The sequence below is a fragment of the Chanodichthys erythropterus genome, chromosome 11, assembly GCF_024489055.1.
Source record: "Chanodichthys erythropterus isolate Z2021 chromosome 11, ASM2448905v1, whole genome shotgun sequence".
Classification (NCBI taxonomy): Eukaryota; Metazoa; Chordata; class Actinopteri; order Cypriniformes; family Xenocyprididae; genus Chanodichthys; species Chanodichthys erythropterus.
The window spans coordinates 16286286-16312876 of record NC_090231.1 but is presented as its reverse complement, the minus strand read 5'-3'; the positions used below and the strand labels follow the sequence as shown (position 1 = coordinate 16312876).

Here is a 26591-nt window from a genome sequence, read left to right as displayed (position 1 = left end):
CATTCATGTCTAAATAAAAAGACTCCAGTTCAAAGTATTTCTTTTGATAAAAAGTCAAGATTTATTATAATTACATTCTTACATATTATGAAATATAATGTATTAAACATACATAAAAGGATTTGTGCTCAAAATCATCCATCATCCATAATAATGTTATGTAAAATAATCAATCATACATATTCACTCCTAAGTAGATCTACTGTATATGAATGCAGTTATCAACATGACAAAATTTTTTGAAATTAGATTAGGTTTTGTTATGGCTTAGTTGTTTGTGCATTCAAACAATATATCTGACCCTCAATATTTATAGAGTCAAACCAAACAAATGATTTACACTTGCGTTTCTTTCTTGTACTTTTTTTAACCTCCTTATCATATTCCATAATCTCATACGACCTTTCAAGAAACTCAATCAAGGCTGAATTTATCAGTGACAACTGTATGACAGTATTATAATATCATAAAACTATTTGGCTTTAATGACAAACACACAAATGTCTGAAATGATCCTGTTTCCCCTTAGTAGACCAGTGTGAGGAGTTACAGTTTGGCTTGGAGAGATCCAACTGCAGGTTTGTCTGAACAAAACTCAGCCCACCAAGATGGCCGTTCCAGGACATTCTTACCCTGCATGACTGTAGACCACAGGTTTTTGTAGAGCTGAAACACATGAAAAACAGACAAATACTGAATAGCCATTGATTACAAAAAAAACACTTGCATAACTGCTGGACCAAAATAAGGTCAAGCCATGATACTTACTATCAGTAACAAGGCAATAACTGTCAGAAAACACACATGTGGAGAGATTTCATGAATAAAGACTTCCCTTTTATCAGAACCTCAGATGAGTCATAAAATGAACTCCATGCCATAGTGAAGAGTTCATTTCCAGTAAGCATCTCCCCAACTGTAAACATGAAGTGTCTCACTGAGCAGGGACTCGGTATAAAGGTCTGTGTGTCAGTGGGGAGTGTATTGACTGCTCTGTCTAGTGTTTAGTAAGGCACTGTTTTTTCTTAAACTTAGAAATGAATGGCCTGCCAAACAAGTGCTGAGAGAATATGACTGGAGGAATGAGTCAGCCATAACCATCATGTCTAGTCAGAAACATGTTTCAGAGGATTAGTGAATTAAACCCCCTTAAGGGCAGTGTTTTGTACAATGGAAAAACCCTCTAGCTTTTCCAAATGCTTGGAATCGAGTCCGTTTTAATTAACTGGACTACTTATTATTATTTTTTTGTTTTGTGACAAGAAATGCACCACCCAAAGTTCTAATAATTGTTGATTTTATTAGGTGGTGCTGACTTTACCGCCCTTATGTGACACATTAAGTTCTAATATTTTCCAGTAAATATTGCATCATCACTAGCTGTCTGTCTCACAGGCCAACTTATTTAATAGACTAGCAGGGAAAATTATTGTTTAAAGAAACACCAAATCTGTAAACAACATGTATAATTAGAAAAAACTGCTGGGTTAAAAACAACCCAAGTTGGGTTGAAAATGGACAAACCCATCAACTGGGTTGTTTTAACCCAGCGGTTGGGTTAAATGTTTGCCCAACCAGCTGGGTAGATTTATTTAACTCAACTATTGTTTAAAAATGACTGTATTGCTTGCTTAAAATGAATTCAAAGTATGTTGGAAATTAACATTTATTAAAATGTTTAATAAATGAGCATTTATTAATTAGCCAATTAGATTGCTTGCTAAACATTCAAATAGTCTGGTTCAGTGTTTTTTGTAAGCTGGTCCTGCAGTTTACTATCAGAGTTCCTCTGAAACCCTCCACCTCCCCCAGCTCCACCTGCCTAGATCTGATACAGAATTTATGTATGTCTATTTATTCATCAGCAGCTTACCTTACATGCCCACAGTAGCATGTTTGTGTATCTACTAGCAGTTGCAAGTCCATGACAGTTACTGTTTTACAGCTAATTCTGGTATAAAGTGGCACCAACAACAATAGAAAATTAATGTGACTGCTTTAGATTCAACATATCAAGTGCCATTTATTCAACAAAACACTTTTCGTGTACAATATTACAGAAAATACATTTAAACAATAAACATGTGGTTACTTAGCTAGGGCGGCATGTGTGAAATGAAAGGAAGTGACTTCATTCAGTACATCCACTAAAAATCACCTTGTGACCAGTTAATTAAAGTCATTGCAAAAGTGGATTTACTTTTTGGGGTCTCTGTAAATTAGATGATCGCTTCTGCAGCTCTTGGAGACATTTGTCTTTATAAGTGATTCCACATTCACAGTGGAGGACCGGTAAGTAGCGTTCTTCATGAGTACACGTGTGCCTGTGTATGTTCTCTTACCTCACCATCTGCTTTGCCAATGGGCGAGTTCAGGATGAAGTCAGGAGGAGCAATCACATCAACCAACGCCACAGCATCATCCTTCAGCTACACAGAGAGAATGAAAGAGCACCAGCAATTTAAACGCCTTCCTTATGTTTGCATAATCATGCACTTATTAGTGAGGGTGTCTGTATCTGAACTACAGCTAACACAACACTAACCTGCCCACACAGAGCGAGAATAGCTGTCTGGATGAAGTCAACCGGCTGCCGACCAGAAAAATAACCTCCTACAAACAAAAACAGACCACAATCAAACTCAAACAACCTTCACAAGAGCTAAACTACGATCCAAAATGTTGGGGTCGCTATATTTTTTATGTTTTTGAAAGAAGTCTCTTATGCTCATCAAGGCCGCATTTATTTGATCAAAAATCATTGTGAAATATTATTACAATTATTACAATTTAATTCCTGTGATGACAAAGCTGAATTTTTGCAGCCATCACTTCAGTCTTTAGTGTGTTAAGATCTTTCAGAAATCATTTTAATATGCTGTTTACCTTGATACAGGATGGCCATGTGGTTGGTGAGAGTCCACAAGCCATAGAGAGCACAGAGATGCCCCAGCACTGATCTGAGAGCAGCTGGAGTCTGTTCATCCTTAATCAGATCATGGAATCGCTGCAGCACTGTGTGCTCAATATAGGCAATAGCCAAAGAGCGACAGTAATACACCTACAGAGAGAGAGAGAGCGAGAGGAAACAAAGAGAGAGTTGAGTTTCAGAAAGAGAGAATCCAAGGACACAAACTAAAACATATATATATATCTAGTAAGAGTGTTTATGGAGTCAAGGGGTAAATGAAGACAGTTCGACCCACATAATCACGAGCCAGGTCATGACACACAGACGAGACACTAATTGGGATGTTTATAGAGGGAAAAAATTCAAACGAAAAACGATTCATGACCTAAGCAATGTGTTTGTGTCTGGTTGCTAGAGAGTGATTCTCAGTGTTTGGTGGTTGCTGGGTCAGTATTGTGTGTGAGGGACGTCTGTTTTATTAATTTTTCTCATGCTCTCACTGCAGGTTTTAAAGGTGCCATCGAATGTTTTTTTACAAGATGTAATATAAGTCTAAGATGTCCCCTGAATGTGTCTGAAGTTTCAGCTCAAAATACCCCATTGATTTTTGTTTTATTAATTTTGAGGCATAATTAGAAATGCGTCGATTCATGCTGCGGCCCCTTTAAATTCTCTTACTCTCTGCCCACGGAGCTCGCGCTTGCCTTAAACAGCATAAACAAAGTTCACACAGCTAATATAACCCTCAAAATGGATCTTTACAAAGTGTTCGTCATGCATGCTGCATAAATACATTGGATTATGTGAGTATTGTATTTATTTGGAGGTTTACATTTGATTCTGAATGAGTTTGAGGCTGTGATCCGTGGCTAACGGCTAATGCTACACTGTTGGAGAGATTTATAAAGAATGAAGTTGTGTTTATGAATTATACAGACTGCAAGTGTTTAAAAAATGAAAATAATGACGGCTCTTGTCTCCATGAATACAGTAAGAAACGATGGTAACTTTAACCACATTCAACAGTACATTAGCAACATGCTAACGAAACATTTAGAAAGACAGTTTACAAATATCACTAAAAATATCATGATATCATGGATCATGTCAGTTATTATTGCTTCATCTGCCATTTTTCGCTGTTGTTCCTGCTTGCTTACCTAGTCTCATGATTCAGCTGTGCACAGATCCAGATGTTAATACTGGCTGCCCTTGTCTAATGCTTGAACATGAGCTGGCATATGCAAATATTGGGGGCGTACATATTAATGCGCCCGACTGTTATGTAACAGTCGGTGTTATGTTGAGATTCACCTGTTCTTTGGAGGTCTTTTAAACAAATGAGATTTATACAAGAAGGAGGAAACAATGGAGTTTGAGACTCACTGTATGCCATTTCCATGTACTGAAATCTTGTTATTCAGCTATGAATTCAATTTTTAATTCTAGGGCACCTTTAAGACAATTTAATCATTGGCCACATACTGTAACCTGCCCAATCACATTCTGTCTTTTTCCCTTCCATTCTTGTTCATCCCTCCAAAATGCTCAAATTAAACTTGCTCTCTTATGTGTCAGAAAACTCAAGGTGGAGTCAAGGTGGACAGTGTCCAAACTCAACTCATTGTATCATATGACCTTTAAATGACTGTGTGTTTTTAGCTAGACTAGACCCTCATAATATGCACATACAGAAAGTCATATTTTGATTTGAAACCCCATAATATTTTCCTGAGATGTTGATTTATAATAAACAATTTGAAAATTAATCAGATTTTAATAAATTTTAAATTTAATCACAAAATATTATCATATTTCCATTAGCACTCTTATTTTCATTTTCAGTCATAATTAAAGACCAAGAAGTTGTTGTTGTAATGGCGAAACCTCTAAAAATCTGGTATCTCTGCAAAGCCCTGAATGTGCTCTTTACAGGACATCCAGACTTAAAACTGTGACATGTATGATGTCACTCAAATATAATGTCCACTACAGAGGACAGAAGTCTATTCCTGGGTCCCAGGAGGATATATATCCCCAGTTTTATTTTTATATTATATATATATAGTTATATATATATATATATATATTTTTTTTTTTTTTTTTTTTTTTGAAAGAAGTCTCTTAAATTGCATTTATTTGATAAAAACAACAACAGTAAATGGCAATATTGTGAAATATTATTACAACTTTAAATAACTCTAAAATGTAATTTATTATTGTGATGGCAAAGCTGAAAAAGATAAGAAATTAATACTTTTAGCAAGGATGCATTAAATTGATTAAAGTGACCGTAAAGACATTTATAATGTTTCAAAAGATTTATATTTCAAATAAATGCTGTTCTTTTAATTCAAAGAATCCTGAATAAAATGTATCATTTTGTACTGGGAAGGGATCTCAATTTAAACCAGAACTGGCTAAAATACATCTTTGTCTGGGTCTATGAATAAATCTATGACTGGGTTTGGAGAGTACTTGCTTTTACAGCCTTGGTGAGCATAAGAGATTTTCAAAATAAATAAATAAATACATAAATAAAATATTCCAAACTTTTGACCGGTAGTGTGTACACACCCATAGTGACCCAAAAAGTATTTGAACATTAAAGCCATGTATGTCATAGCATTAGACAAAACAAAATACCAAACCAAAATGGCATTCATTTTTACAGGAATAAACAATTCAAAAGATATACTATTTTTTAAATGGTAAAGGTCCAAATACTTACAGTATCAGGGCCACTAGATGTGTATGTGGTGCAACGCCTGCGTTTCATTATTGTGTTGATGCTTGATTCGGTTCTACCATGATACTTTAACATTTTCAGAAACGTGATGCGGGTAGCTTTCACACATCCTGCATGTGACTCTGACCCCATGTAGCAAATATATGGGTCTAAATGAATCTAATATGACAAAAAGTCTTTAAATCCTTCAAGATGTGGAGGTCAGACAGCGGCTCTTTGAAATGCCCAGTGTGAAGTAGATTTGTAGCTCAGTGGAATAGATATTTAGTAAGGGATATGTCTGAGCCAAGTGTCTGTTCAGTATTTAAGACATGCCTGAAGAACCAGAGGTCTGTTTTATATTAGATATAAGTCATAAACGGGAAAGTACAGAAAGTATTAATGGCAAACGAAGGGTGCTCTATCCCCGTGATTCATCCTGATGCTAAAATGTATTAACAGTCCATTCACCCATGAATAACAACATTAAATCTGCATGGTGAAACATGATTCTTGAATGGATATCTATATATCATAACTATGACTTTCAATTAAAAGTCTTCTTTTATATAAGCTTAAAGACTTAAGGACTTGAAGACAACAGTAAAACATTGAGCATTTACAGCACATGTGTCTATGGTTGTTTATGTCTATGGTTCAGGTAAGTTTCCATGATGTTATTAACCATAATTGGTATAAGATGTAAGATTATGAATGAGGTAAGAGTATGCATTCAGAGTGAGGTATAAGGCAGCTGGGTAATTGTAAATTTTACAAACCTATAGCATACTTCACCTCCCTCTGAGCTGCCAGTAAACAGATACATGTCATTGTAAAGTCTCATACTATTAAAGTCAGGATTAAAACATACTTGGCTGTTGTTTCGTGCCTCAAAGTCTCCCAGTCCAGAGGATTTCTCATGAAACAGCTTCCTTTGGCTCTCACCCAGTAAGAAACACACCAGCCACTTATACGCTGCCAGAGGCACTGAGGACATAATACCAAATAATATTATTTAATTAATATATAAAAAGATGGACAGATGATGCAAAACAATGAAGAAGAGATAAAAATTGAATTATATGACAGAATCATAACTGTAACTGTATCCATAAGTGGATATATTGTTTAATCATGACAGTTATAACAAATATAATTATGTGGAAAGGGCCCTAAAAGTGTCTAAAAACCAAGATAACTGAACAAATATTAAACTGATATTGGAGCTATTGTTGGAAGGGGTCTGTTTTGCAACGGTTTGGGCCCCACACAGATGTAATCATGGATTAGGTATCTGGGTGGGGACTGTGACTAAAGAACAAGGAGTCTCGTGTTTTGGATGGTTGAAGCTTGGATGTAATTCTCAAAAACATGAAGCAGAAGTAACCCGATCTCTAGGTCCATAGAAAGATGAACTTAAGTGCATTCATGCTATATTAACAACATGAACTGATGAACTAAGCAAAATCCAGATACTGACCAAGACTGCATTAACCTCATCAGTACAAACTGAGACATCCATAACATCCTTTAAGATTTATAAACAACAAAACAAGTCCAGAAAACGGCTTTCCAATCTTATAAAGGAACTAATAAATCAGAAAACAACCCACAAACCTCTCTAAATATGAGAATAAGTTTATGAAAAGAAGGTTGTGAAACAAGACCACACAGAGAGTGAAACTCAATTCAAATATCTTCAACACTCAATCCAGCAAATAAGCTCTGAAGAAATGAGTATGATAAATATTTGAAGGCAATTATTTATGTTGGTATTGATGCATATGGTGACACTAATTTTTTAGATAGATAGATTTAAATGTCATCTACTAGAGTGTCACTGAGACTTTATTTTGAAGGAGTGTAGTTTTTCATTTTTTAAAACAACCATGTAGGAAGACGTATAATGGTCACATTCCAGGGCGACAAAGCCAAGATTCATCAGGCTCAAATAGTGAAAGAATGGTTGGGAGGTAGAGTGCTAGACTCTTACATTTACAATACAAGAACTTGACCAAAAATTGATGCACCTCTTGATGGAAATAAATGTTGTGATGTTATTTCCATCAAGAGGCCTTGCCATAACAATTTGGTCCTTGTCAAAGTTGCTCAGATCTTTATTCCTGCCCATTTCTCCTGCATCCAAAATGTTGATTATGAGAACTGATTGTTTGCTTACTTACCATCTAATCTACCCAGACTTTAATATGTGGCCTTGTTAGGAGATGATCAATGATTTTAACTTCAACTGTGACTGCTCATAATGTTTAGGCTTTTCAGTGTGTTATATAAGTATAATAAAGTATTATAACTGTGGTAATAATTATTTATGAGACCTTACAATGCATTGTAAGGTGCATTATCACATCATTACACACACACACACACACACACACACACAAAAAACAGTTTGCATCAATTTGTTTTAGTTATGACAACTTTGAGTGAATTTAGGTTCAACCAACAAGCTACACTGAGTTAGAGGAACTTAATTATTTGTAGCATAAACACACTACTACTCTTCAACACAGTGGTAACCACAAAGACAGTCCTATGCAAAGCATGCTGGGAACTAGAAATCCACGGCCTAATTTCCAAAGTTATCAAGACAATTTCATTAAGTTACTACAACCTAATTTTTAAAAAAAAAGAAAAAAGAAAAAAAAAAGCCAATTCTCAGAAATTTTAGTTTAAATTACAGACAATATTAAGTTGATGTAATGATCAACATTATTATGTCAACAGAACTCTAAAAATAATGTTTGCAACTTAAAGGTGTAATTAAATTATTATTTCAAATACACTGTTTGGAAGTTAGTTGGGCCGATACCAACAACAAACGTGTAACCAAATCAGCATTAGAGAGAGAACGAGCAAGAGGGAGATTTGAAAATAACAAAAAAAAAAAACTGCAGAATGAGAAATGGTACACAATACAAAAGAGCTCAAAAGAATATCACTACAATGAAGGTTTATGACTGGGCAAGCACTTTAGGACCCGCGTTTATATAAAAAAAGCTTTCCAGCGCTGGAGAGAGCTAAGTGGGAAGGCCTGAAAACAGATGCAGAGGCTGCTTTGATTCCTTATCATGTAAGTAACACTGGGTTTTGATTGTCTGGAGCTGCTGTTCTGTTGGCGATTAAAGTCCCTGTAAAGTCATTTTAAAGTATGTGTTCTGAGTTTGTCACACCACAGAAAAATATGTTATTAACCACCCTGCCAAATTTGAATGATTAAAAAAAACTGCAAATAAATGAAATAAGTTATCAAAATCTTTAAAAAATAGGCAGCGCTTTCTGCTCTCAAACGCTGGGGGCGTGTCCGCTGTCGGCACTGAAACCACACCCACTCACGAGAGCTGCCATCTCAACTGGTCTCAACTGACTTGAGTCTATGAGTCAAACATACTGATGAATATAAAAAGAATCATTTAGAGGGTTGCAAATTTTAGTAGAGTTACTGTGGACTATCTACTAATTATAACATAAGCAAACTCAGCAACTTATACTCATTGGTGGGCACGTACTGCCGACTGTTGTCGAGTCGACAAATGACGGTGCCGCGAGACGGGAGGATGAAGGCCGGGACGGGAGAGACTCTGTCCGTCCCCATATCATCGGTTATCGGTGGGACGGTAGGAAGGACGACGTGGGAGGGGGCCGAGATCTGTTCAGTCACATTTACTAAAAACAGCGAATTATCTGTGAATCCCAGCTGTCTGATGAAAGTTTGTAAAATTATCAGGTGTAGAACGATCACTTTAGAATCCTTCATATCATCGTTTAGGAATTTAAATAAGGAGACCGAGCATATTGTATATTATAACAACCATGTAATATGCATTTGTGTGACGAAGGCATTAGTAGCTAAATGTGCAAAGGGCTGTATAACTAATGACACTCGAGATTGAGCGGGTGAGCCGCTGTAGCGTTAGGGGCGGCGCCACGCTCGGTGCGTCATCGACAGTTATATAGTGTTAGGGCGGGGACATGCTCGGGGGTCCAAGTGCATCATCAGACCCCCGTTTTAGCTCTGCCCAAAAAATCCTGAGCAGAGACTTGGTGAAAAACTGTTTAAAGGTGCCCTAGAACTTTTTTTTAAAAGATGTAATATAAGTCTAAGGTGTCCCCTGAATGTGTCTGTGAAGTTTCAGCTCAAAATACCCCATAGATTTTTTTAAATTCATTTTTTTAACTGCCTATTTTGGGGCATCATTATAAATGAGCCAATTCAGGGTGTGTGGCCCTTTAAATGCTGACGCTCCCCGCCCATGGAGCTCGCGCTTGCCTTAAACAACATAAAAAAAGTTCAAACAGCTAATATAACCCTCAAAATGGATCTTTACAAAGTGTTCGTCATGCAGCATGTCTAATCGCGTAAGTACAGTATTTATTTGGATGTTTACATTTGGTTATGAATGAGTTTGATAGTGCTCCGTGGCTAACGGCTAATGCTACACTGTTGGAGAGATTTATAAAGAAGGAAGTTGTGTTTATGAATTATACAAACTGCACATGTTTAAAAATGAAAATGCGACGGCTCGTCTCTGTGAATACAGTAAGAAACTATGGTAACTTTAACCACATTTAACAGTACATTAGCAAGATGCTAACAAAACATTTAGAAAGACAATTTACAAATATCACTAAAAATATCATGTTATCATGAATCATATCAATTATTATTGCTCCATCTGCCATTTTTCGCTGTTGTCCTTGCTTGCTTACCTAGTCTGATGATTCGGCTGTGCAGAGATCCAGACGTGTAATCCCTTTCAGAATGTTGGGAACATGGGCTGGCATATGCAAATATTGGGGGCGTACACCCCGACTGTTACATAACGGTCGGTGTTATGTTGAGATTCGCCTGTTCTTCAGAGGTCTTTTAAACAAATGAGATTTATACAAGAAGGAGGAAACAATGGAGTTTGAGAGAGGGGTGGGTTTGTTTGGATTGATTTCAAATATCAACAATTTCCAACAGCGAATTTGAGAAATCGCATACAGCACCTTTAAAACAATAAATTAAAATTTTTAACTTGCAACCATGCATTTATTTAAGTTGTGGTAACTTTTATAATGCATTATATATAAAGGCTTCACAGAGTCATACAGGTTTGGAATGACATGAAAGTAAGTAAATTATGACAGGATGTTTAGTTTTAGAACTATTTCTTGAGTTTGCATATTTACTTGGACTGATTCAAGTCATGGATTGTTATAGGTACAGAATGAGGGTATTCAAAGTTTTGATGTAAAACAGCTGGGATGAGTAACAATATTAAAACTGGTTTAGGATTTAAAAACTCCCTGGGCACTCATCACATGATGCGATAGGTGACAAAATTCAGTTAAAAACCAAGCAGTCCACTCCCTGTCCTCATCTAATTAAAACGACGATCCTCTGACCCCTTAAAGCAGGCAACAATGAGTTGAGTCACCAGATGAGGAATGATGTCAATAAAAAGAGCAGATGTTTAGCAGATGTGCAGCTCGGTTCAGGGTAAACTCAGTAAAACTCTCCCACTGGAGCCGTCTGCAGCATCAAGAAGCACTTTTAACAGTAAACCACACAAAAACACAGCGTGACGCAGATTCTCACATTTTCTCTGTGTGCGGTGGAGGTGTGACGGTTTATGTATTAGATAATGTGCTCTCCCAAAAAAAAAAAAAAAGCATTGTACACAAACATCTTGTATTACACAAAACCAGCACCATGCAAGTGGGATATGAAAATGACACATGAGGCTCAGTTTATTTATTTGGCTTCCTCTGAGAGTGAATGAATGACTCTATTAAACTAAACTTAAAGGAATAGTTCACCCAAAAATGAAAATTCATTTTCTCACCCTCAATTTGTTTCAAACACAAAAGAAGATATTTTGAAGAATATGGGTAACCAAACAGTTGATGGTTGACATTTTCATTTTTGGGTGAACTATACCCATTTAGGATTCACTAGCTGAATAACAGAACTGAACTAGATTTGCAGTTCCTGAAGACAATACAAGTGCTTCAAAGGAAAAGTATTACAATTTTGGGTTCTTGGTACTATCACATTTTATGAACTAGAGCTACAGTATAAAATGTGATAGAATCAACACAAAAAACTTTCGGATATAGTGCTTTTAGTCTGTTTGTTTGCATGAGAAAAAAATATGTTTTCAAACGCAAGTTATTAAATATTTAACTTTTAAAAAGCGTTTAATTTTATAAGCTGTATAATTGAGTTGACATTCTTTTCTTTTCACTCACATACACATGTACATGTTGTTTTAAAGGTGATAAAGAGGATTTTTTCGTCGACTGAGAATCCAAAGACTGTTACTGAGTTTTTGAAATGAGCGCATGCGTAAGAACACCCCCCCCCCCTCCTTTCAAAGGAACGCCTCCCAAAACTCGTGCACAAGTATTGGAACACAAGTGTTTACCACCGGCATTCGCTGTCGTGTTTTTTGGATTCATTATGTCGGACTCACCGCAGGTAACTCATAATCTGCAGTTGTTATTCCTGTCTCCTGACAAAAACATTGTATGCGGCGCTCGTCTCTCACAGGGAACGTCACGGCAGTGATTGACAAGCCAGAGAGCCAATCTTTTACGCGATGATCGCGTAAAGGATTGGCTGATGTTTTTAAGGCCCTACCTCATGCACAGATGATGTATATTAATATTATTACTTTCCGTGCACCTAATAAATAGTCTTTTATCAGTTAGTAAAGACAGTTTCAAGTAATATTGCAAAAATGTATAAAACAAAACATCCTCTTTAGCACCTTTAACTCTTGCCTATATTTTTGTGCATTCCTGAGTGTTCTTGCTTATTAATAAATGTTCACCTTTTAATTAATACTAAATTAATCATTTAAAGCCAGCAATATAGTCATTTTTAATCAATGGTCGAGTTTAATAAAAACAACCCAGCATGTTGGGTCAAACATTTAACTCAAGCTGGGTAAAAACAACCCAATGCTGGGTTTGTCCAATTTTGACCCATAGCTGGGTTGTGAAATAACCCAAACTCTATTGTTTTTAACCCAGCTTAGAGAGTCTTTAAATTTTAATCTTAAATTTCCTTAAAATAGGTCTGGGGAAAATAATGCATTAATTTCTGTGATTAATATTACCTGTAAAAAATAATTAATAAAAATTAACGCAGCATCCACTTTTTAAAATCCTCAAGTAGCTATGCTAAAGGCTTTCCCCACATCTTTAGGCTAGCATTAAATTTTCATAAAAGTTTAATTACCTCAAATGTTGTTATAATATTTTCAGTACTCATTTAATCCCCAAAAATTAAAAACAAAAACAAAGCAGTAGTAGCCAGTAGTCCCAGAGATATGGCCTTTAAAAATGCATTAAACAAATATTTAAAATATTAATAATTTAAATGGACTGTCTTTGTTGTATTTACATTCATTTGGAGATTCAATGTGAAAATATATTCATGATTGCAATTCTTTTTTTTTTTACTGACCAACAGTCCTACTTAAAAAAATTATATAAGATTTCATACAAAAGCTGAAATAATCCACAAAATGAAGTTTCAATGGAGTTTGCAGTTTAAGTTGAAAAAAAGAAGAAGAGCACAAGGGAAACCAAGGTAACTGAGGTGAAGCGAATGCTAGATGAGTAATGTGGTTGGTGCGTGTGGTTGTGCATATACATGTCCCTGTTATGGAGAATGTAGCGTTAATGTTGCATACCGGCTGAGTTCATGCACTCTTCCACTGAGCCAACTGTGAACTTGCTCTGCAGAATGCTGCTCATGTCCTCTAAAAAGTTCACAGTCTCAAGAGGGGATTCAATCCTTCCTTTACCTTGATCAAGAAAGAGAACCAGAAAAAGCAAGACATTTCAAATCTATATCAGACACAAAAAGCAGTCTTCATATTCTGTAAAACAATTATACAACTATTAACAAACACTATACAACTGTCATTACTTCTTCCTATTGAGAAAAACCATGATGGACTACACATGTTAGTGAAAAAACTCTAATGTTTAGAGACCTTCCTGTTTGTGCTGGAGCCAGCCGAGCAGGTAGTTGCTGGTCTGCTGCAGGAGGACGTTGTTGTCTCCTTCATAAGTGCAGTTTGGGTCATTGTCATCGCGCATGTCTCCCAGCCGGTTCACTTCACATGAAAAGACAAACAGAAGATGAACTAGAAGTTCTTATGATATTTGACATGGTTTTTATTATGGTGGTCCAGTAGAGCACAACACAACAAAATTTAAACAGCTACACACAAATGGGGCATTTATATTATTTATATTATTATATATATATATATATATATATATATATATATATATTCTATATTATATATGCTATATATATATATATATATATATATATATATACACACACACACACACACACACACACTTTTACTGTACCAGGCTTTTTAAATGACACTTTAAATTCGCATAGCTATATAAATGACTAAGATAATTTCAAAAGCAATAGGTGCAGCTGAAGGACTTATAAAAAAAAAATGGGTATACAGTAAAGAAATATACATTTTGTTAGAGCTTTACCTTTAATGTAATATCCTTAGCATTAACACACCCTCTGTGCACCCTGAGAAAGGAGCAGAAGCACTTCCATTACGTTTGTCTCAATTCCGTTGCGTTGTGATTTGTTTGCATTGTGTTTCCGTTGTGTTGTGGCTTGATTCTACTGTGTTGTTAAAATTTGTTTTTTTCATTGTGTTGTGCACTACTGGGCCACTGTAGTTTATGCTTCTATTAAACATCAAGTTTATGAATATTCCAAAGATTCCTTACTGGCAAGGTAGCCGTGTCCTCCACAAGCCTCTCGACATTCCTGAATGCCTCGCTGGGCTGTCCACGATCCCAGAGGTTTACTAGCGCACGACATGGCATGGATCTCTCTGCCCAGTTCAGCCTGAGGAGTGACACACACAATATATATATGTGATCAAACACTAGAAGATTCTGACTTTCTGAATTTAGTGATCAAGATGCTTTCATGAAAAAAGGAGCTTAAGAATGTTTTATTTCAGATTTCTTGGATGCTCGTATTTTCAGCACATTTAAAAGCATATGATCTATACCTGTCTGTCACTTTTGTCCTTCATTATGAGTCCAATTTGAAATTCGACAAAGTTCATGGAGAAGGATCTAGTGAAGTGCTCCAGTGCGTACACAGCAGCCAGAAATGGAATAAGACGCCATTGCTGCAACAGAGGATGGATCACATGAACAGGATGGGTCAAAAACAAATAGCTCAAAAGCAGCGACTTTGATCTATGAACTAAGAATGAGTAAATGTAACCTTCAGTGATACCGGCCGAGAAAAACAACACTGAGAAGTGTAAGAAAACACTCTCCAAAAAGATCACTGCTGGTCATAGCTTTACAAAGAACTATTAAATGTTTAGTGCATTTTTAAATGTTGCCAATATGCCAGTTACACTTTTGGCCATTTAGTGCATTAAAGTATGAAGTATGAATTTTGATAATATATTTAAATATTGGATATTTGATAAAGAGATACAAATATTATGGTAATACTTTACAATAAGGTCTCATTTGTTAACATTAGTTGATGTATTAACTAACATGAACAAACAATGAGCAATACATTTGTTACAGTGTTTATTAATGTTGGTTCTTTTTATATTTAAAATTTTTAACTTTTTTAAATTATTTTTTACAAATGGTAACACTTTACAATAAGGAGTGTATAATATTTATATATATATTATATATATATATATATATATATATATATATATATATATATATATATATATATATAATATATTATATATTATATATATATATATATATATATATATATATATATATTCTTTTTATATTTTAAAGTTATTTTTATTTACAGCCACTTTATTTACAGTACATGCACTAACAGTGAAACAAGAAAGCATTGAGTTCAAGTAACTATTTAATATGCATTAATGTTAGGTTTATTATGGTTAGATTCAACAAAAAAACTGAAAAATAATACTGTAAAACAGTGCTACCATTATTTTTGCTCACATTTGATTTTTAATTATTCTATAAAATGACATTACTTTTATATTACATTTTCAATTATTTTTTAATTAAAACAGTTTTATTTTTAAAGCATTTATTTAATTTAATATTATTATTATTATTATTATTATTATTATTTAATGGTAGATTAAAGGAAGACCAAGCAGATCATGACTCATAAAAGAAAATAATTATCACTTATCTAGAGTCTCTAACTCTTTTCTTCTGTCTTGAAATGTTTCCACTGGACTGTCAGTATTCTGTACCTGTAGCTGATATTCCAGCACTGGAATCTCCTCGTCCTCTTTGGGCCCAAACTGTCTGCGTGTGGCGGAGAATCGCACAGCCACAGTCATTGCTAGCTTCAGATTGACCAGTGCCATCCTCGTAATGCTCACCCTGCCTCCTGACAGAGCCCCTAAAGACGCCCCAAACCGCTTATTGGGGTCCTGTGAAGGTGTGTGTTTAGGAAAAAGACAGGATGGAAACACACATGATGAAGTAATGGAAAACACATAGCAGAGATGACAAGACCAAACCAAAGAAAAAAAAAAATAGACAAAGAATGTGAGGAAAAAGAAGGGCAAAAGATATCTTATTCATTCATCCTCAACCTCTCACCTCTGTTTATTTTCAGAAAAACCCCTTTATGTCTTTCTGTCAGTAATATTGGCGGACAGCCTGGCTTTTCCTGTGATTAAAAACTCCCTGTTTGTTTGAAATGAAAGCACAGGGATTCCTTCTCGTACATCTTGCATAGCATAGCACAGCACAGCAGCTGGAATAACAGCCACTGCACCACTGCGTTACTGCAGAGCGACCAAAAAGTTTATATGACCCGTAAGATGTCTACACGGATACACAATAAAATGGCTCTATTATTTCCTATGTACATTAATAAAATCAATAAAATACTGTTGCATTGCACATAACCTATATTTAAAAAAAAAAAAAAAAAAAAAGGTATGTTAAAGATTATTTGGTAACACTTTACAATAGGTTCCATATATTAACATTAGCTAATGCATTAGATATCATGAAGTAAAAATAAACAATTTTTGGTTAACACTTCACAATAAGGTCTCATTTGTTAAAGGTAGGGTAGGCAATTTCGGAGCAGCTAGCAATAGCAAGCTAGCTTTAAAAGCGTTAGATCCCAACCTCCCTTCAGAACGCTCTACAAAGCCACACCTCCTTCAAAACACATGCGCAGGTGGCGCACAGCCAGGGGTGCATTTCCCAAAAGCATCACTATCCAACTATCGCCGCAAGTTCAGTTGAATTGTGTTGGTAACAAGGGAACTTGCAACCATTTGAAGTGTGTTTCAGGAAACACACCCCAAAGCAGATTCAGCAAAGCGCCATAAGACACGCCATTAAATTACCTCAAGTCTCAAAGCACATAACAACGGTAATGAACAGAAACAACACAGAGAGCTCTTATTTGTACCAACTGAATGCTGCAGATTAATTTCGGTATTGATAGTGCTGACATAGAAACACATAAATCCGAGTGTACAGCTTCTGAGCATCACAGGTTGCCATTTCTAAATTATGGTTACGACAAACATTCTTTGGTCCTGAGACTTCCATAGATGTTATATGTACATTTTTTAATATTTAGATCACTTCTATCATTGATTGCTATCAGGAAGTGAAGAGAGTTTCAACCAAAATAAAAAAGATTGTTTATGAAAAAAATTGCCTACCCTAAAACAATAACAAGGAGCAATATATTTTTACAGCATTTATTAACTTTTGTTAATGTTAACGTTCATTTTAGTTCACAGTGCATGAATTAAAGTTAGCAGATACAACGTTTGATTCTAAAAATGTATTAGTAAATGTTGAGATAAAGATTAATAAAGATGAATAAATATTGTAGGAATATTGTTAATTATTGGTTCATGTTAACTAATGTAGTTAAATATTGTTATATAAAGCGTTACAGCATTACTGATCTTGGCTAATGTGAAATTAAAATATACTATTGTTCATGATTAGTTTAATGTGGAAAATGTATTAATAAATGTAGAAACTTAACACAAGCAATTAATAAATGTTGTTCTATTGCTATTACTAATGTTCATGTATATAGTCTTATTTGTAAAGAGATAATACAGATAGTTTTTACAGTATAACTGCAATAAAACCAGGAAGTATATGTAACTATTATTAGGCAATCATTTAATACTGCTTACTTTAAAAGGTGAAACGTAGCGCCCATCAGGTGTAACATCTCCTGTTTTGTTTAGCAAGTTTTCCCGAGGTATCCTCACATTGTGAAACACCGCAAAACTGACAAAAACAAAACCTCTGATTTATTATACACATCAAAATAAATGTTTTTGTTAAATGATTACACTGACAACTATAATAAAGAATAAGTTTTCCATTTATATGGGCAGAAGGATATATTACAGAGAAGTGAGACATGGAAATATCCATTTAGGGTTTTCTTTTACTGCCATCTAATGACCAAATACTGCAATCACAACATCTTACCAGTCCACAGTCCAGCATTAAACTCACCCATTATCCAGACCGTTCTGACCCAGTTTCTTCCCCATATCCCCAACCATCACTCCTGGCATTGCCAGCAAGGTCTTTGGGTCCCTGACCTATAAATTAAATTACATTAAAACCGCTTTAGTCACAGCTGATCTAAAAAGACAAGAAAATGAACTGTAAATGTATTTTCACACATACTTGGACTACAAAAGAGTGAAGGCCGTGACATTGCCCATCAGGGGTGTAGAGCTGTGCAAATACGACTGAATGAGTGGCCGTCTTTCCCAAGTTCCCCACCCAGAACTTTGCTGCTTCAAAGTCTGGAGAGTTTATCACAAACTCCTGCGGATTTAAAAACAACATAAATTAGCTACTGTAGGAACATCAGGCATAATAAACTGAAGAAAAAAAAAATTAAAAACCAGGTAAAAGAATAATGAAAGAAAGCTGGTTTGAGTATGACATTTTTAGTATGGTCACTAATACTTCTTCAGCTATCACGAATCAACAATAAACAATAGCATTTATTATTCATAAATGCTATTTAAGAATAGCATTCATTATTTTGCCAATGTTAACTTAATTTGTTTTTATTATAATATTTATTACATATTATTATCAAATTAACATTTACCAAGATTAATAAATTAACAGTCAATGTCCCGTTGTGACTTGTAAGGCCACATTCGTATAATCTAATTCAAAAAAAGTTATAAGTAATGTGATTTTCAGTGATATGCTAAATTAATGCAATGTGTTCAGACTTCTGTTATATCTACAGTGGCATGAAAAAGTATGTGAACCCCTTGCAGAATCTGTGAAAATGAGAATTATTTTAATAAAAAATGCATGTTATTTTTTGTTTAGTACTGTCCTGAGCAAGATATTTTACATAAAAGATGTTTGCATTTAGTTCACAAGACAAAACAATAGTTGAATTTATTAAAATAACCCCATTCATAAGTATGTGAACCATTGATTCTCAATACTGTGTGTGGTTACCTGGATGATCTATGACTGTTTTAATGTTTTGTGATGGTTGTTCATGAGTCTCTTGTTTGTCCTGAGCAGTTAAACTGAGCTCTGTTCTTCAGAAAATTCCTCAAGCTCCTGCAGATTCATCAGTTTTCAAGCATTTTTGCATATTTTAACCCTTTCCAGCAGTAACTGAATGATTTTGTGATCCATCTTTTTACATTGAGGACAATTGAGGGACTCAAACACAACTATTAAAAAAGGTTCAAACATTCACTGATGCTCCAGAAGGAAACATGATGCACTGAGTCGGGGTGCGAAAAATTTGAACAGGATGAAGATGTCATTGTCTTCATCCTGTTTTCTTCAAGATGTTTTCTTATTTTGTTTAAATATCATTGTTTTTCATTTAGTACTGCCCTTCAGAACCAACAGAAGATACTTGCATGTTTCTCGGAAGAAACATTAAGTACAATTTACCATGATATTTGAATTCAAAAGTAGATCACCAGGTAACCACACACAGTATTGACAATCAATGGTTCACATACTTATGAATGGGGTTATTTTAATAAATTCTGCTATTGTTTTGTTGTGAACTAAATGCAAACATCTTTTATGTAAAATATCTTACTCAGGACAGTACTAAACAAAACAAAAAAACATGCATTTTTTATTATCCCTCTTATTTTATTAAAATAATTCTCATTTTCACAGATTCTGCAAGGAGTTCACATACTTTTTCATGCCACTGTATATGGTTACAGGTAAAGGACTGTTCATCATCACATCTGGTACTAGAGTACCTGAGTGCTGGGGTCATATCTGGCTGTTGTCCTCAGGGCTCTTGTGTTGCTGCCATGGCTCAGCTCTGTCAATGAAAAGCATCCAAATGTCTAAACAGACAGAGAAATTTGCTGTCAGTGGCTCATGTGGTTTTCCATTACTAATGTCAAAGGCAACTCACTGGTTTGTATACACACGCGCAAGCATACATGTGCAAACACAAACACACACACTCTCACTCACACACACACTCTCACTCACACACACACACACACACTCTCACTCACACACACACTCTCACACACACACTCTCACTCACACACACACTCTCACTCACTCACACTCTCACACACACACACACACACACACACACACACACACACACACACACACACACACACACACACACACACACACACACACACACACACACACACACACACACACCACCTCTGAACTTCCTGTTTATGGCCTACTGAGCTTGTGTTTCAAAACGTTCTAGTTGTATGGAAGGTGAATAATGACATGCGAGGCCCTTAAAGCCATCATAAAATTATACTATAATACTTTGAACACCAAAATATGATTATATATAAAAGCAAATAATAATCTTATGATAATCTTTAAAAGCAAATATTAAAACTACCTTTTCCCTTGAGTTTTGTAAAGTAGTGGCCATCTTAAAAAAATGCTAAGCCAAACATATTTGCTATGTATGCAATCTACATTTACTCAGTACACTGAAATTGAGAAGCTTTCAGTCAAGTTTTCCAATAAATATTTTATGGCTGATATGTTTTTTTATTTTTTGCATTTCATAAAAACTTTTACCATCATTTGCTCAATGTCCTCCACAAACTTCAGGTGCCTCTGAGATCCTGTGTTTGCCACTGTGGCTCCAAACATCTAATAAGGTTGAAAGCAAATACGTTTACAAATACGTTTTTTTTAAAGAAATTATCTTCACAAATATTAATAAACAATAATGATAATGCATGTAATAATAATGTATTTATTAATGCATGTAATAATGCATTAATAAATAATAATACATGGCAAAGCAAAGAGAAAGCAATTAACCAAAAATGCAAAATATGAGTATCAAGTAATCACTTCTGTGTGATCTTTACAAACTCTTCTGGGGAGGTGAGTGTGTTAAAGTCACCATGAAATCAATTGTTTTTTAATGGAATATTGCAGTATTTATTATATACAAATGATTTATCTGTGCACTCCTATATTTTGGGGTCTCTGGATGGCATTTAGTAAAATGGGCTCACCCCTTTGCTAAGGAAGTACTTGGCTCCCAAAGACCAGTCATACATTCCCAGGCAGTCATTGAGGATTGACATCTTCCAGGGGTTCTGCATGATATCATCACGTGTTACAAAGTCATACTTAAATAACTGTTTACAGCGGCGGAAGGTGAGCTCTCTCTTCCGCTCCACTGGGATGTCCTCACCAGGCTGCCGGGCAAAGAGCGGGTCACTCTCCAGTGTTCTGAACACGTGCTGCTGCTCGGAGAGAAAGAGAAAGACAGCTGAGAAGAAATCTATATCAATGACTGGACTAGTGATGGGAGAAATGAAGCTTTTCGAAACACTCAATCAGCTCAGCTGAACCACATGCTTCATAAAATGAAGCACTCAAAACGCCACAGGTTGGCAGCACCTGCTGGTCAAAACAATATGATAACCATAAGAAAATGCGAAGAAAACTCAGTCCAAACATGAATTATTACACCTTTTACAAATGTTTTCATTAAAGTGTAATCAATTGAATGTAACATACAAATAATTAAATACCATTCAATTTGCATTCTATTCTGTAAAATTCTTTTTATTAATGTGTAGTCCTTGTTTTGTGTGTTAATAGGCAGGCCTTTGAAGCAATTAAATATTCTCACTTCATTTTTATTGTGCATGCATAAGTATTAAAAAATTAATTAAATGAATTATAAATGAACTCACATTATAAAACTGACCCAATTTTAGTTAAAAACCTTTAGACATTTGTTCATGGCTTCACTAGATCAACAGCATAGTGGAGAACTACACTTAATCAACAAAAGTATTGAGACACTTCTCTTCATTCTTGAATTCAGATTTTTCAGTCAGACCTATTGCCACAGGTGTATAAAATCAAGCACCATGCAGACTACATTCACAAACATTTGTGAAAAAAAAAAATTCATTCTGAAGAGCTCAGTGAATTTAGTCAGTTTGTGAAATTTCACCCCTGCTAGATGGGAAAGGTGAAGCATTTAGAAACAGCAGCAACTCAGTCATGTAGCAGAAAACCACGTAAAGTCACAGAGTGGGTTCACCGAGTGCTGAGGCGCATGGTGCGTAAAAGTCGCTAATTCTCAGCTGATTCCATAGCTGAAGAGTTCCAAACTTCCACTGGCATTAATATCAGCACAAAAACTGTGCGGTGGGAGCTTCATGGAATGGGTTTCCATGGTCCAACAGCTGCATGCATGCCTCACATCACCAAATACAATGCCACGTGTCAGACGGATTGGTGTAAAGCACGCCAGCAGTGGAATTGTGTTTTGTGGAGTGTTGAATCATGCTTCTCTGGCCGTCTGATGGGGTAGCCTAGGTTTGGCGGACGCCAGGAGAACATTACCATCGAAATAATGTGTATTCAAGCATGACTGTGCCATAAAGCAAGGTCCATATAGACATGGCTGGATGAAACGGGTGTGGAAGAACTTGACTGGCCTGCACAGAGCCCTGACCTCAACCCCATCAAACACTTTTGGGATGAACTGGAACGGAGACTATGAGTCAGGCCCTCTCATCCAACATCAGTGCCTGACAACACAAATGCTCTACTGGATGAATGAGCAAAAATTCCCACAGAAACACTGCAAAATCTAGTGGAAAGCCTTCCTAGAAGAGTAGATGCTGTTAATAGCTGCAAGGGGGGCAGCAACTCCGTATTAATGTCAATGTATTTTGAATGCGTTGTCATGCATACACATATATAAATACACACTGTTGTCCATACAGTGTATCAAATTTTGAAACTTTGAAACCAAGTTTCGGAACAGTATGACCTAACAAAGCCTCGTTTCTGAAATCACGCATGTGACTTGGTTTTTAAAACAAACTCCGAATCGCTGATTCAAGACAGAATATTTGTAAATGTTTCAATGTTTCATGAAGCATTGTTTCGAAAGCGGCCATCACTACTGTGGACTCGTAAAAACAAGGAATCATTCATTTGAAATTCAGCTCAATCCGAAGATTTTTTCTGATTTGGACTAAGCGCACTAAATCCATGGGGTTGTTAAGGACAGACATATGTGATGAACTTTTACTTTTCATTTATAAACGTGACAGCTCCCCACTTGATATTGTGTATAATTGCTTTTTAAAAGAGGGAAAATATATAAAATCTTTGGAACATTATGAAAATCAGGACTTTAATAATTATATGGTAATAATGTTAGGCACAACAGCACTCTTAAATCACTAAACGCATACTCTTCTTAGACAAAAAAATAAAATAAACGGATGAGCAAACCATAACTATCTTACCTTGAATGCAATGATTTCATCACCCTCCAGAAACCGGATCATATCCTTCCAGCTGAAGGATGCTTTCTTCCTGTAGATGTCGAGAGGACCATTGGGAAAATCTGGGATGCCCTCACCCATTTTCTCTTCCAAAACGTATTTAGCTTCTGTGATGGCTGGCACACTCATGTCCTGAAACTAAGGCACTTGAAAATCTTCAGGATCAAAAAGAAAAACATGATCAAATTCAACCACGTCCACAACATTTTGCTAAGATGAGGATTTTCTTAAGGAAAGAAAACATTTGCCTTTGCTACAGCAGTATGTTTAATAATTGTCTGAATCAGCTATTCCCTCATGTACATTAATGACATCCAGAGTTTTTCAGCATATTTTCTTCTTATAATACACTTTCTAGATACTTGGAACTGTAAATTATTTCATTGCACATTATTTGCCATAGACTTTAGCTGAGACTTTATAATACTTTATTTTAAAAACTCTATTTATTATCAAGTGCAGCATTAAATCTGTGCAGTTAATACCTGATCCTAGTTACCAACTCAGATCAAAGTTCAATGTCAGTTACAACACTTAAAAAACACAAAACAGATCAAACACAACAACAAGTTTCTGGGGAGATTTATATAAAAGAGTAGCGTGAAAAACATAAGTAAAGAGAGTTTTTTTTCTTCCTTGTTAATTATACAGTATAGAAAGTTTCACAAACATATAGATATAGATATCTATGGGCTCAATATCAAAACAAACATAAGCACCACTGACTATTTATTACTGTTCTAGCACGCTAGCTAACGTCATTGAACCTCTCATAAACAGTAAACAAAATGTTTTAAAAGTGTGTCACGATTTACCTTCATATAATCAGTTTGAACAGTGCTGAAATAACATTTATGCCTTACCTTGTGCCGTAACCTCAAGAGCTGCAGCACTGCCCCAGTCTATGCACTGCCCCTTTGGAGGAGGAAGTGATCATGTGACCGAATCCAACCAATCAGAGAAGCGCTGCTGCTTAAAGGCGCACAACAAGAAAGTAACCTTTTCTCACCTGTGCTCAGTGAATGTGAAAGCCAAGGAAAAAGGTTTCTTACAGGTGTACCTGGAGGGGTGTGTGATACTTTTGGGATTTTCAGTGGTAAACAACAAGATATGTTGCCACTAGCCAAACACTGTGTATAAGACAAGACAAAACAGTTTATATTTATTTATATTAGCACAAATAACACACAATGGTAATTCAAAATGCTTTACATCACAACAATTAAAAAAAAAAAAACTTAAACAAATCAAAAACAGTTAAAAGAAATGATTGATTAAAAATGTATTCTGCACATTAGAAAATAGAAGAATATATAATAAGAGGAAACAGGCTTATTATTCAGTAAATGCACAGTTTGTTTCGATCTGGTAATAATAACAATAATAATAAATACATACATATCAAAATTGTATTAAATATTCTGAAATAATGGATTTTTTCCCGAGTCATTCCGGCAGACACAAAAGTCGTGTTTTGAGTTGTTAACATGATTTTGTACGGCAGGGGACGCTGTTATGCAGCTCTTAAGAAAGACTCAAGAGGTAGGCCTAATATTTATTCGTACACTGCATTTACTTAAAGGGTTAGTTCACCCAAAAATGACATTTCTGTCATTAATTACTCACCATCATGTCGTCCCAAACCTGTAAGACCTTCATTCATCTTCAGAACACAAATTTAAATATTTTGTATGAAATCCGAGGGTTTCTGAACCACACATGAGCAGCACTTTTTTTTGCACCTTTTGAGGCCCAGAAAGGTAGTAAAGACATTGTTAAAATAGTCCAGGTGACTACAGTGGTTCTTCTTTTGGTACTTTTTCTGCACAAAAACAAAACAAAAATAACGATTTTATTTAACAATTTTGAACTATTGTCATACGCATTGTATAGTGAACGCAGTGCAGGCTTCCGTGTTTACGTCAGAACGCCGGCTCAGTATAACTGAGTACTGTATACACTAGAGAGGGAACTCTGGAAAACAACATGGCAAACAATAATTTCAAAGAATCTCTTTAATCTGAATTGTTTACTGTTATAAGTACAGCATAATGGAGGGTATCAAATTATATTATATTATATTATATTATATTATATTATATTATATTATATTATATTATATTATATTATATTATATTATATTATATTATATTATATTATATTATATTATATGGCCAAATGGAAAAAAAAAAGATTGTTTCTTGCTTGTTTCATACTTATATCTGTCTGGTTTGTGGTTATTGAGTTGCTGGCCAGAGCTGCAGTGGTGCATGAGACTAATAATCACTTTACTACGTGTGTGTGTGTATGTAGAGAGAGAGAGAGATAGAGAGAGAGATGAGATACACATATAGTGATATACATTGTAGTTCTGGCCAGGATATAGATAGATAGATAGATAGATAGATAGATAGATAGATAGATAGATAGATAGATAGATAGATAGATAGATAGATAGATAGATAGATAGATAGATAGATAGATAGATAGATAGATAGATAGATAGATAGATAGATAGATAGATAGATAGATAGATAGATAGATAGTTTGTAGTTTTCAAGTGTCAACAATAAAACAATTCAATTATTCCACAATTACATAATTAAATTCTTAATTAATAAACTATTAATTCTGTTATATATTCCTAAGTCATGTTTCACCACAGATCCTGGTAGGGACTTCACACAAATTATGACCTCACACTTTCTCACGACCTCTCATCCTTTCTCTTCCTCTGGGCTCACCCAATCCCTCTCTTCCTCTCTGTTTTGTTCCATGGAGAGTAACGACACAGTGGATAATTTTGTGACCCACTTAGTGCTCCTAGCAGACCAAAAACACTGAACTCACAAACACTAAACAAAAAAGAGACAGACATTAAGCATGCATGGGTAAGCAACAACTTGGTGAAAGCTTTGTGCATATTGTATGCGCAAATGTGACCCTATACGACAGAATACAACACAGCTAAAACAAATGTTGGCCTATATTTGTACATGTATCTATACAATATGTCAAAAAGATGAAAAAAATAAAATAAAAAATCCCTGCCAATTACAGTTCATAA

General features: G+C 35.3%; 1 protein-coding gene across 2 annotated transcripts; it reads right to left on the bottom strand.

Annotated features, from left to right (window-relative positions):
- Positions 1-37: 37 nt before the first annotated feature.
- On the bottom strand, positions 38-25368 carry acox3 (acyl-CoA oxidase 3, pristanoyl). 2 transcript variants are annotated; one of them, XM_067401869.1, is made up of 19 exons: positions 25151-25368; positions 24388-24654; positions 23486-23679; positions 21218-21451; positions 20769-20843; positions 19958-20047; positions 18375-18518; positions 18198-18286; positions 17867-17963; positions 15932-16114; positions 14720-14842; positions 14430-14550; positions 13652-13774; positions 13346-13459; positions 6511-6626; positions 2887-3061; positions 2546-2613; positions 2343-2429; positions 38-666 (listed from the first exon to the last, which is right to left on the bottom strand). In XM_067401869.1, the coding sequence occupies exons 3-19, from the start codon at positions 23651-23653 to the stop codon at positions 547-549; spliced, it is 2127 nt and encodes a 708-aa protein (XP_067257970.1). In that variant the 5' UTR covers positions 23654-23679; positions 24388-24654; positions 25151-25368; the 3' UTR covers positions 38-546. The 2 variants fall into 2 exon arrangements, with proteins under 2 accessions (XP_067257970.1, XP_067257971.1); XM_067401870.1 differs by lacking the exons at positions 24388-24654; positions 25151-25368 and adding an exon at positions 24340-24381.
- Positions 25369-26591: the final 1223 nt, after the last annotated feature.

Bases quoted from the DNA above. Each gene is read 5' to 3' on its own strand.
- acox3 (XM_067401869.1), bottom strand. From the start codon at position 23,653: ATGAGTGTGCCAGCCATCACAGAAGCTAAATACGTTTTGGAAGAGAAA. The intron at 18,519-19,957 runs GTACTCTAGTAC...TTAAATCCGCAG, and splicing joins GATATGACCCCAGCACTCAG to GAGTTTGTGATAAACTCTCC. The intron at 2,430-2,545 runs GTTAGTGTTGTG...CTCTCTGTGTAG, and splicing joins TTCTCGCTCTGTGTGGGCAG to CTGAAGGATGATGCTGTGGC.